Source organism: Podarcis tiliguerta, assembly GCF_965153285.1.
Source record: "Podarcis tiliguerta genome assembly, chromosome: 2".
Taxonomy (NCBI): Eukaryota; Metazoa; Chordata; class Lepidosauria; order Squamata; family Lacertidae; genus Podarcis; species Podarcis tiliguerta.
In genome coordinates, this window is record NC_139535.1 from 53,541,570 (window position 1) to 53,553,577 (window position 12,008).

The window sequence follows — 12,008 nt, forward strand, 5'->3', positions numbered from 1 at the left end:
TGTTTGTAAGTTGTAATCATTCATTATTGCTTGTAAGCTGCTCTGAGCCCGGCCTTGGCTGGGGAGGGCGGGGTATTAAAATTTTATTATTATTATTATTATTATTATTATTATTATTATTAACACTAAATGGCTACCATGCCAAGACACATAAATAAGTCATGGTACGCCATACCAGATAACACTGGTTTTTTTTAAAAAAAAGCACTGTCCCCTGCTAGATTTTCCCAAAGCCTGCCCTTCCTGCCACCCCTGCATGCTGAATTTTAGCACTGATCTGGGTAGCTTCCAGCTGTTTATGGTCAGACATTGATTTACACAGGAACAATGACATGCACAGAGGGTGGCCTCTTCATGCTGGCCTACAAATCACAACCAGGCTCCACCAAGATGTTTGTCAGGCTGGGGGAAGTGCAATAGTGGTGGAGACCATGGCACATAGGGATGGCCCAACTGTGCACTATTATCGCCATGACAATGGGAAAATCCTGCAAAAGAGCCGAGGATATGGTCTTAACCTAGCGCTCTAGTCACAGCACACCACCACCTTTATAGAAGCCCACAGAGAGAGATCTACTGGTAGGGCACCTGTAATAGGAGAATCAATCTTTTAGTGAGTCACTACATTTTGGAGCTCCCTGTCTACTGACATCAATCAAGCGCCTTTGCAATATGCTTTTCTGCACCTGCTTTAAATATTTTTGTTTGTGCAGGCCAATCCAGATATGTAAAAGTTAAATGTTTTCTTTTGCTACTGCCAATTTTAGTAATATTTTGAGTAGGTTATGCACACGTATCAAGTTCCCAATGAAGAACTGTGGTGATGGGAAATAGACACACAAAGCAACCTGACTTCAGAACACAAAGAGGACCTTGAGTACTGTATATTGCTAACTCTTCTCTGCCTCAGGACTTGACACACACTCTTGCTCAGGACTTGGGTGCTGCCTAGTTCTTTCCATTTCTGGCATGTTGGGGTCATGATGAGGTGGAGATACCCCAGCTCGATCTGTGCAAACTGGCTGCCTCCAACTGTGAGTGGCATATGGGTATTGCTTCCAGCACAATTCCAGATTGGTGGGCACTGGGATATGGAGATGGGGAATGTATGTGTTATTTTTATGCCACTTCTGTATTGGAATAAATACATTGAGCAATCCATAGAAGCGGTTGCAATCTGAAGCTGAACCAGTGGAATGTAAAAAAGAGTCCATCACTTCAGGAGGGAAATGAGGGCATCCTGAAGAGTGTGAGTCAAGGTGAAGGAGTCTTTGAGTTTTCAAAAACAAAGCCAGTGTTTATTAGCTTGTTCTATCCACAGGAATTTCACATTACAGGTGCGAAATGGCTCTGTGCTTGAATTCATCACAAGGAGCTACTAATCAAAATCTCCAGATCCCCAGTTTTTGTTACATTTTTGATTTACAACTATTTACAAGAGAAAGTACACGCGCATCACTCAGATTGCAAGGGAAAGGGGGTGTGCCTGCAAGGATTTTGTGTGTACAAATGAAGTGGGCTTAGGCTCAGGTGAATGGTGAGCTCTCTTTGTTAACAGCAGGAGGTACAGCACCAGAGACCAGAGGAAACACAGTGCAGGCTTCTGGTCTACTCCATCGAGACTGTCCTCTACTCTGCAGACAGAAGTGAGAAGTCCAAGAAATAACCTACCTTCCATCCTAGCACAAATGTAGAGTGACACAACAGTCTTGGGCATGTTATTTGCTACCCTCCATGACTGCAATCCCTGTGGCAGAGCAGACCTGTTCCTTGCATCAGCGAACAGGTCACTACAATGGGAGATCCTAGTGCTGATATCTAACAGATGTAAATCGGTGTAATTCCACAGGCATTTAGTGATGTGGATTAAGCCAAACTCAGAATTTGATTCTAAATCTTTGGAGGCATTGAACCTAAAAGCCATAACCACACCAGTCTGAAAGAGGCACCCAAGAAACAAGAGAACTAAACCCTCTGCAACAGTAAAACTTAAGGTGGAAGGCACAGTCACACATTTAGGAAATGCCAATCCCTTTAAAAAAATGAAGGGGGAGGCAGAAAAAGGTCATTCAATAGATTTTGTTATAACCAGACAAGCTGAGGTGGGCTCAAGCCTTTCTCAGTCACCCTTTGACCCAGGAGCCCTCTCCAATTCTGGGCATAGATACTCAGTGGTGAGGAACCTGCATTCTGCCCATGCTCAGAGATACTCTGTTCTTCCCTTTCATATTTCTGGCTTTCAAAATAGGTTCATGGGTTGACCAAGTCTGGTTCAGGTCAAGACCTGATTATATCTTTTATCATATTCATCTTCTCTGCATGCCAGATCATATTAATGAATTCCCAAGGTGCCCAAGTTATATTATCTATGCACAGAACTCTGCCCTGCCCGCACCCCTCCTGTGGATTCCATTTTTTTCCTGTGGTTCTCAGTTCTCTCATTGTCCCCTGGCTCTGGTTGGTACTCAACTACCGTATCCTATCCCCACAAGGATTTCTGTGTATGCAACAGGACTTTCCCTCTTCTCCTTCCCCTGTGTCTGCCCCATGCCTTCCTCAAATCTGTTCGAGAGGGCTGGGGGAGTTCCTAGAACAGATTTAGGGGAGGGGGAGCGAGAGGGAGAGAATGCTTCATTGCACATGCAGAAATCCTTGCCCTGATGGAAGACTCAACCTCTCCTTCTGTTTTTTTTGTTTTTTGTTTTGTTTTTTACATGGGATTAATTCCTAGAACAATTATTGGTCACATTCCCAATTACATCCATAAATCCTGAAGCCCATCTTAGTAATACAATTGCCTTCTTCATTTTTGAGCAGTGTTATTACTACTGCTGTTCTATGCTCACCATTGTTTATCTCAGAACAAAATGGTGGGAGGTAGGTAGGTAATGATCTCTGTCATGGGGGATACTGCATGCACTGAATGTTTACTAGTCCTTACTTAGCCATGATATGTGGAATCCATCTTGAAATTAAGCAGAAAGATCACTCTTAGTTCGACGTTCCTCTCTTTTTGCAAAGGATGCTCCACCCAACCTGCAGCAAATTGAAGTTGCTCATGTGGACTGATGGCAATTCCACAGGAATCCTGATGGGAATACTCAGGACCAGACTTTCCAACTTCCACATTGTGTGGCTGGGTAGACTGGCATTATTAAACTGAGGAACTGAATTCCTAGCGGGCAAATTAATATTATTTAAATAATAATAAATAACCAGGTTGGATGCTTGCACTGGCCAGCTGAGCAGAAGCCCGGTGTCCTGATGGCTATCCAGCTGATGCCTAACCCTCTCTGCCAACTCCAATCCCATGCTGTCTTTGGCCTCGGAAGTCTCTGACACATGCACTATGGGAGAGTAGCTTTGGTTCATATATACATTACGTCTCCCTGGCATAGCCCACTTGGATGAGGTCTTCACATCCATCAAGTAAACTAGCTCAGAAAAGCCAGGTGGCTATGAGAATAGCCATATCCACCTTCCCAACAGCTCTTTTGGTTGTACCACAACTTTCACAGACAATATCTCTTGCAGATCATCAGCCAAACAGCACAAGCTGAATCATGATCAAATCATAACATTGTTCCTATTGGTGGGATTAACTTTCTTCTGAAAGCAGTAGGAGCACCGCATGGAACCATGCATGGACATCCCTCGGTGAAGCACTTCCTCCTGCCTTAAATGATTCAGGCTCCTCAAGACATGAAGCCTCCATTGTACTTTACACGCAAGAGTGTCCTGCCAGAATATGCTTTGAGGCAGAGAAATGTACAGAGGAGAAGAAAGTGCTCAAGTCTTTGTAGGTGTAGCAGAGGCTTTTATACACTTCAGGGTAGGTATGCTTAGTGTCTGACAACAGACATTTTCCTCTCCTTTTTAACCAGGTAGAAATGTTTTCAGTGACAGTAGCACAACATTCCCATGATGATCCAGTCTTGAAGGCTTCTGCTCCAACATTCTGGACCCACAGATTCCACACAAGACTGCCGTGTCCCACTGAGATCCTCCAGAGTGTCAGCTATTTTACAGTACCGCAGATAAAAGGGGAAAGGAAGAGCAAGCTGCCAGCGGGACACCTCCAAACTCCTTGCTGTCACACTGAGGTGAGACTGCATCACCCACATATTATGTACAACCTACAAATAAATATTGTCTTGAGGGGGAGCAGGGCGTGTTTTTGTGTGTGTGTGTGTATATATATATATTTATATATATATTTATAGATATTTTAATATTAAAATGGAGGGGGGAAATATAGCACTGTCATTTCATAGTCCCTTGTCAAGTTTCATGTGTGCTGATCCATCTCTGGCTGGTGGTTCCTGCGGTTTCGAGGCTTTTTCTGATCATGCAGCTCCTTGGCTTTCAGACCAGCCAGAGTCTCCTTATGGTTGGAGGCCACGTGCCGCCAATAGCCCTGGCAGTACTGGTTGATGAGTCCCATCTCAGGCTGGGTGAGCAGCTGCACCAGGTCATGGTAATGGGAGCTGAAAGTGCCTGGCAGGCCGGCTCGCATGGCTGCTGCAGAAGGGGCAGGGGCCTCTGACTGGAAGAGCACAGCATGGACCGTTTCACTGCTCAGTACATGCAGCTGCACTTTGGCCACCGTGTGCTTGAAGTTGTTCTCTGTGGCTGTGCAGGAATAGAGGCCCCCATCCGAGAGCTGCAAGGACCGCAACAGCAGCCCCTGCTCTGTCCTCAGCACCCTTCCTTCAGTGCGCAGCTAATGGAAAGAAACACATCGAGGAGGCATTGTTAGCACAGTTGGGAGTTGCTGGGCAGAGATACATTAGATCACACTGTGGGTGGAAAACAAGCCGCATATTCATTGCCTGAGTGCTTTCTGGCCCTCATCCTCCTAGCTTCTTAGTTCTCATTATTTCCTGTTCTGCAATTCCTAGACTTCTGAGTCCTGGCAAACAGCAAAGCATGATGAACGATCCAGCTTCCCATCCTTTTTCTCAGGAGCTCAGATGGAACTATTGGCTGGATAGAAGCAGGTTTGGGGCTGCTACCAATCAGATGGGCTGAGTAGGAAGGACTTACAGAAAGTAAATCAACAAACTCTAGCTTTAGCTCAAATGGGTCAGGGAGCTTTCAAGAGCTTGGTCATATAAGCTCAGAGATAGCACAGGCATGGGTGTTTCCCTGGGCTGTTTCCAGTGGCCTTGCTCAGGCGCCACAGTTCCTCAGAGCTTTAAAAAACCTATTTTGTAAGCTTCTGCACAGAGATCCTTCTAGTATCCAGGATGCGGATGAAAAATAGATGAAATGTCAGCAAGGTGGTTGAAAGCAGACCGAGAAACAAGTGTTTTTAACATGATGAAAATAGAACAAAAGATTGGCCAACTCAGCTCTCTGTCACTTCCAGATGACCTGCTTATTGAGGAATCATCCTGATTTCTTTGTGCATTGTCTGCAGCTTATTTGAACATTCATTCTGATTTGTTTGCAAGGAGCTTATATAAGTTTCATCAAGCAATTGTTATCCCACACTATCCAGTCTATTTTCAAGTCGCTTTCCTTACTGCAAAAGGTCTATGTGCTTTTTGCGAGCAGGTTTGATGTGCATAGGTACCAAATCGATTCTAATTGTGCTATCTGAAGCTGTCAGTTTTTGACTGAATCCCACTTGGAAAATAGAGATAGTCTTACTACTTATTAAAACTTACGGTGGAAACAAAAGGCAAGTTACTCCTCCTCGCTAAGCCACTAACTTTCATGCTAACTTCCCTCTGGCCTACATTCCCTCCTTTCCCTCCAAATTCCATTCTGGAAATTCAGGTCTGCCTGTTTGTACCTCTTTCCTTCGGTCACTGTTGTCCTTCTGGAGCAGCCATTTGATGGTGGCCTGAGGGGAGCGAGGCTGGCACTCCAGAAAGGCTGTGCTTCCCTCCACTCCATACTGGACAGCCTCTACAGTGTTCTTGCTGGCTGGAGGTGGATACATAGATACAAGATTATGATTTGCCAAGGGTCGCATTTCAACTAATGCATTCCCTGACGAAATATATTCCAAGAAGCTCCTACTCCTTTGCCAGAAGGAGGCTAGTCTCATTACTGCCAAGTTTATATAGCCACACTTGGCTAATCTGCCATCCATCATTCAGCATGTGGACCATTCAGGTTCCAGTTCTGGGTGCAGACTGACCATGTGATTGAGATATGTGACTGACTTGGATGACTTATGTAAGAAATGAACTAAAGTGGAACAGTCTCCCTTGTGGACTCTCCTTCCTTGGAGGTTTATAAGCAGAGATTGGCGATTGGATGGCCATCTGTCATGGATGCTTTAGTTGAGATTCCTGCATTGCAGGGGTTGGACCAGATGACCATTGGGGTCCCTTCCAGCTCTACAATTCTATGATAACAAAGAGGTACAATAGTACTTATCCTAATTCTTCAATCATGCCCCTTCATGTGCCCAGGGACACCCACCCACCTACCCAGTGAAGAAATGGCCCCTCCTCTTCCATCCAAACCATGGCTACTCTATGTGCCAAGGAAGTCCATATTCTGCACCACATTGTGTACCAGTTTGTTCACCTACTCTGCTGATCAAAAATCATGGTGTGAAGGGCAGCCAGGTTTTTTTTTAAAGCAGACCTTCCATCTCAACACCCTCACTACACTTTTTTTGTGGGGGCAGAGAGGTGAGTAGGGACCATGAGACCAAGGAGAATGCTACTTCTGATCCTCCCATGCAGTGGGTGAGTATGACACTCACCATTAGAATTGTAGCCTCTACACTGACGGATGGGGTTGCCATGCCGGACATCCTGACGCCTGCTCCGCCTGTGATAAGGAAAGAAGCAACCAGGTGAGTGGTTGGAATTTTGGTCCTTCCAAGGAGCAAGATGATGAGCCATTCATAATCCTTTTCTCTTTCTGGCCAGCCCTTGTCCAGTGAATCCTAGATTAATTCTGAGCCAACTACGGAAGATTCAAATTCCTGCCCAAGATCCATTTCATGTTTTGGAGCAATCATACTCTTTAGCATTACCCAGATGCACTGCCTAGAATTCATTCAAAAGAACGTTTTCCTGCATTTCTCCTAGGACTGTATGATGTAAACCTTCCTTAGCCCACCTCTGAATTCCACTTTATAGCAATAGAACTAGTTTCCTAGAATATTCCCGGTAAGGCACTCCCAGAACTCATGAAAATAACCTGCTTTGAACAATGACCCCACAGTCATTCTTTGAAGTCCCTTTACAGGGCATTCCCAACAAACAACAGTGGAACTCCAGTCCCTTCCATCCTCTCTGCCACACAGTACCTCTTGGAGGAAGCAGAATAGCGAGAGCAGGACTTCCCATCCCAGGCACAATAGGGGTCCCTGGCCAGGCAGCAGTCAGCGCAGGCTTCTCCATACACATCACAGCGGTGAAGAGCCAGGTGTGTTAGGCCAATGGCTGAGGACACGTATAGCTGTTGCTGTTGGGTAAGAGTGACAACCAGATGTCAATGAGAGGATAGGTAATTCTGCCCCCACAGTGTACTGGAGGTGGGAATGGAGTGAGGGATATGATTTCTTGAGGAAGTGTGGACAGAAAAGCCTCCCAAGTGCAACCATTCAGAACAGCTCTGCATTCCAACCCACCTCCCAGCCTCTAGAGTGAGCTCCTTGTAGCAGCAGATACTCAAGGGAAATGGGAGAATGACTAGAATGGAAGGAACGCCACATTGCTCCGTGTTCTGCAAAGATGGTACCAGTGACAAGCAGACAGAGAATACTCTTTTGTTTCCTGAGCCATGGCTATTTCTGGCCTAGTATCTAGCCCAATAAGCAGACATACTTCAACCTTCATTTAGATATACTCACCCTTTTGGAAGATATGGTCATCGTCCTGATGGGAGCTGGAACCTATGAGGAAACCAAATTACGGCAATGAATCTGGTCTAAGAGGGTGGCTGCCCTCCCAAGGTCTTTGGAGTAGTTTAAAGAGAACACAAAGGAAAGACTTAAGAATCACAGTGGACAACACCGTTTTACAAGACAAAACACTTTCATCTGAGGAGGTGGGGTGATGTGACAATCCCGTGAGAGCAATTCTATCACCATCTTCAATTAATTCTCAGCATATAGGTAGATGTATTTTATCCTAACAATCCTTGCAACACTACAGGAAGGTATTTATTTATTTCATATTATTGAACTCCTATCCCACCCTTCCTTTCAAAGGAGCCCAGAATTATTAGCTTTGTACTGCATCTGGCAGGGCTGAGCCTCAGAGAATATTGGTCAGCCTAACACCACATACATGTTCTGCAGCTGAGAGTGAAATACAGTATGAACAAGGAACTTCACTGCTCACACTCTTCACTACTACACCACACCCATTCCCAAGCCATGTGCTTCATGAACAGCAAGTGATCATGTCTTTCGTAGGCTGTGCAGTGAATTACCTTGAACACTTCCACCTCTTCAAGCATCAGTTCTTCTGTTTCCATGTCATCTTTGGGCAGGACTATTACTTTCTGGACAGTGCCACGATCTGCAATATAAGGGAAGCACACAGAGGCTAATTAGCAACATTTGGGTCTTTGCTCCTTCTCCTTTTTCTGGTACGCATCATGATGTTGAAATGCTAGTATCAACGTTGTGGATACTCTTGAAACAGGATCTATGAAATGATGGTGGCTTGCTCCTGTGAGAGTGTATGGCCCAGGTCTTATGCTTCTACTGCAAAAGTTCTCTATAACAGAAATGGTTGGATGAACCTCCTTGGGGAAGACTTCTGTAGTGATGGGGCCACCACTGAAAAAGTCCTATGCTTTGTAAGAATCTACAACTGTTTGTTGTATGCATACTCCACATTAATATTTTATAATTCCCCAACCCACAGTCCTAAGAGGAGTGTGTGTGCATGGGGAGGAAACATAAGAAGCATAACATATAAACACATAAGAGGGGAAACTGAAGTGATGAAGTTAAAGGAAAGATGCTAGTGTAAATGTATTTTCCGTCTATAGTAGTGTGAGCATAACAAACTCAGTACTGTCAGAAATGGGAAATGAAAACAACTACATGGAAACCTCAGGACCACCTGGTGTATAAAAATAGTGTGAAAGGCATATGCTTTATCCATATGTCTTATCCATCTTAGGATGAGTGTTGCACCCAGTTGGGAACAGTATTGCAGCAAAAGCATGGCATTTAATTAACTCCTGTCAGATACCACCCAAAGAAAATAAGCATTTAAAACCCCCTGAATGAAATCTAAAAATTTGCTTAATTTATGTTATAAACGACATTTCTTTCAATTATTACCTAAAACTTCTCTCTCTCTTTGAACCTCTTATGTGCTGTCTGTGTACTTTTTTAGCCTCTAATGTATCAATCACGGTGTCATGGCCAGTAGTATAAACCCATGAACTTTATAGAGACCAAGCCAGCACCTCTCTGAAGCATAGCCCTATCCAGTTTGGATTTGAGAGTGGGTGTATGACAGTGCTTCAGGGCATGATGCATTTCACATTAGAGAGGGTTGCCATATGTCTGAAATTCCCTGGATATGTCCAGGATTTAACCAGCGAAAACAGTGTCCAAGGGGATTTTCCTTAAAAAAACTGAACAACTTTTGTGTCTTGAATTTTACTTCTATAAATATGGCAACCCTACGTTAGAGGCACAGGTGCCATTTTAGGTTCTGAGACAAGTGTGCCTGTGTATAGATTTCACTGTGTGGGGAGGGCAAGAAGAGATTTATAGCAAGGTTCAGAGTCCTGCACTTGCACATGAATAAAGTTTAGGGTGTGTGTGGGGGTGTCTATCTTCGTCTATCTCCAGAGTTATAGGCGCTTCTGAGGAATAAATGTATGTCCTCTGAAACACAGAATGGCAAACCATTCCTTTCTGCTCTTTCTAAATTGCTCCCCGAAAAGCTCATGACTACCTTTTTTGGAATGGTGAGCATGCAGTTTTGTAAAATACCAGTTCATGTGGATGGAGAGGAAAATGAAAATAGGCACCTATTGCCCAGGCCACCACGTCACTCCCCTGTTTACAACTTGAACTGAATGCTGCACAAATTCCTGTGATCACACAAATTTATCTGCTTCTTTATGCAACAGGAAGCAACCAAGACCTAGAGATTTGTTACACCTGTGACCAGAAAGAAAGAGGAAACTCCCTATAGGCAATAACAGGTGGCGGCAGCACTGTGCACAGCTGCCTGGGTGCTGAACAGCTAACTTGGTAGGCCATGAAACAGCTGTGCAGAGACACAGCATTTACCAGCTAATGAGAACTTTCTGGGTCGTTAGCATTCCTGACCACCTGCTTTGAGTGCTGGCTGTGCTCCCTTGGCCTGCTGGGAGACAAGTAACTCGCCTCCAGCAGACTGGACCTAGTGCAGATGCTTTCTATCACCATTAGTTGGCTAGGCATGTTCTCCTCCCTGTGTTAGTTTTTCTACTGTTACACATCACTTCATCTAATCTGTATGCCTCTTTGTTCAAACTACTCAACCAATAATCCTACTGTATTCCAATTCAATGGAGTAAGTTTGCACAGAAGCAGAAAAGAGTGCAGCTGTGTCTGGGTTACCTACAATGGCTTCCTCCTGTGGGAACTGGAGTCATAAGAACATAAGGAGAGCCTGCTGCATCAGACCTATGGCCCATCTAGTCCAGCATCCTGTTCTCACAGCAGCCAGCCAGGTGTCTGCAGAAAACCTGCAAGCACAACCTGAGCACAAGAGCACTCTCCCCTCCTGCAGTTTCTAGCAACTAGTATTCAGAAACATATCGCCTCCAGCCATGGAGACACAGCGTAATCTTCATCCTGGCTAGTAGCCATTAACAGGCCTATCCTGCATGAATCTGTCTCTCTTTTAAATCCATCCTTGATGGTGGCCATCACTGCCTCCTGCAGGAGCAAGCTGCATAGTTAAAACTATGCGCTGCATGAATCAATGTTACCTTGTGAGGAGTCCATCTGTTCTCAAGGCTGGGGGCGGGGGGTGAATGCTGATTCTACTAAAAGAAAAAAGGTTCTCTTCCACTTATTTGCTTAGAGATATAAAGGCAAGGTGGAGCTTCTGGCTGGCTATTGTTGAAAACAAGAGGCTGGACTAGATGACAGTCTATGACAAGGGAGTTCTTATATGTTCCACATCACAGGTGCTCAGAAGAGTTTTATATTTGCTCAGTACCAAGAGACCACCTGGTCCTTGCATCTGGAATGGGTCTGTAGGCACCAATTAATAGGAAAAGAGGAATCAATTTTGGTTCTGGAATGTGACCTGAATCCCTATTTCTCCTCTTGGCATAGATCTTGCACCAAAAGGAATTCCAAATGTGCTCCTGCACTCCTGAAACCGTATCTCATGTGAATGGAACACTGAAAGCTGGACTCTCCAGTTCCCATCATTACCTTCCAACTTGCTGTGAAATCTTATCAGAGCTGAATATCCCTAGAAAGCTAGTCCCAGGTGGTTGCCCCAGCGAACCAACCCAAGTGCTATTTGTCCAGGCTAGGGGAATGTTGGTGGGTGGGAGGTGTTTGTGTATTCTCTTCAGTGCACATCAGTGGGTACCTGTGCCCAGGAAAAGCACCTCATAGCGCCCGTCAGCTGCATCCACCTGGTCCACGGCAATAGTTGTGAACTTGTAGTTGACGTTGGTCCTCACCACTAGTGGCTGGCGGTGTATGGGGTACACGCCATTGTACATCATGGGATGAGTGCGCATAAAGTTGATGACCTCATCTGGGTAGTCCTTGGTTGACTTCATCAAGGGTGTGAACGTCCCTCCTGGGCACTGAAAACCCAAGGGAGAAATACAGAGTCAAATTGTGATATATGTTGCAGTCAACCACCCTACCAATGCATGAATTGCTCTTATATGCCCATGCTACAAAACAGGAATAACTTACTGTCTGCAAACGCAGTCTAGCCCACAGGTGCTTCCCATCAGCCTCCCAATAGAACTTGATCCCAAGGGCCACCCCAATAAATATAAGAGCAGCCCTGCTGGTTCTGGCCAGTGGCCCACCTAGTCCA

General features: G+C 45.0%; 1 protein-coding gene across 7 annotated transcripts in view; it reads right to left on the reverse strand.

Annotated features, from left to right (window-relative positions):
* Positions 1–1,276: 1,276 nt before the first annotated feature.
* SEMA3F (semaphorin 3F) overlaps positions 1,277–12,008 on the reverse strand; it is a 123,428-nt gene continuing 112,696 nt past the window's right edge. For all 7 annotated transcript variants that reach the window (XM_083429394.1, XM_083429400.1, XM_083429396.1 and 4 more), the window contains 7 exons: positions 11,544–11,766; positions 8,410–8,498; positions 7,826–7,867; positions 7,280–7,437; positions 6,728–6,795; positions 5,801–5,934; positions 1,277–4,723 (listed from right to left, as the gene is read on the reverse strand). In XM_083429394.1, coding sequence (XP_083285520.1) covers positions 4,289–4,723; positions 5,801–5,934; positions 6,728–6,795; positions 7,280–7,437; positions 7,826–7,867; positions 8,410–8,498; positions 11,544–11,766 — 1,149 coding nt within the window. In that variant the 3' untranslated portion in view covers positions 1,277–4,288. The remainder of the gene's footprint in view (positions 4,724–5,800; positions 5,935–6,727; positions 6,796–7,279; positions 7,438–7,825; positions 7,868–8,409; positions 8,499–11,543; positions 11,767–12,008) is intronic.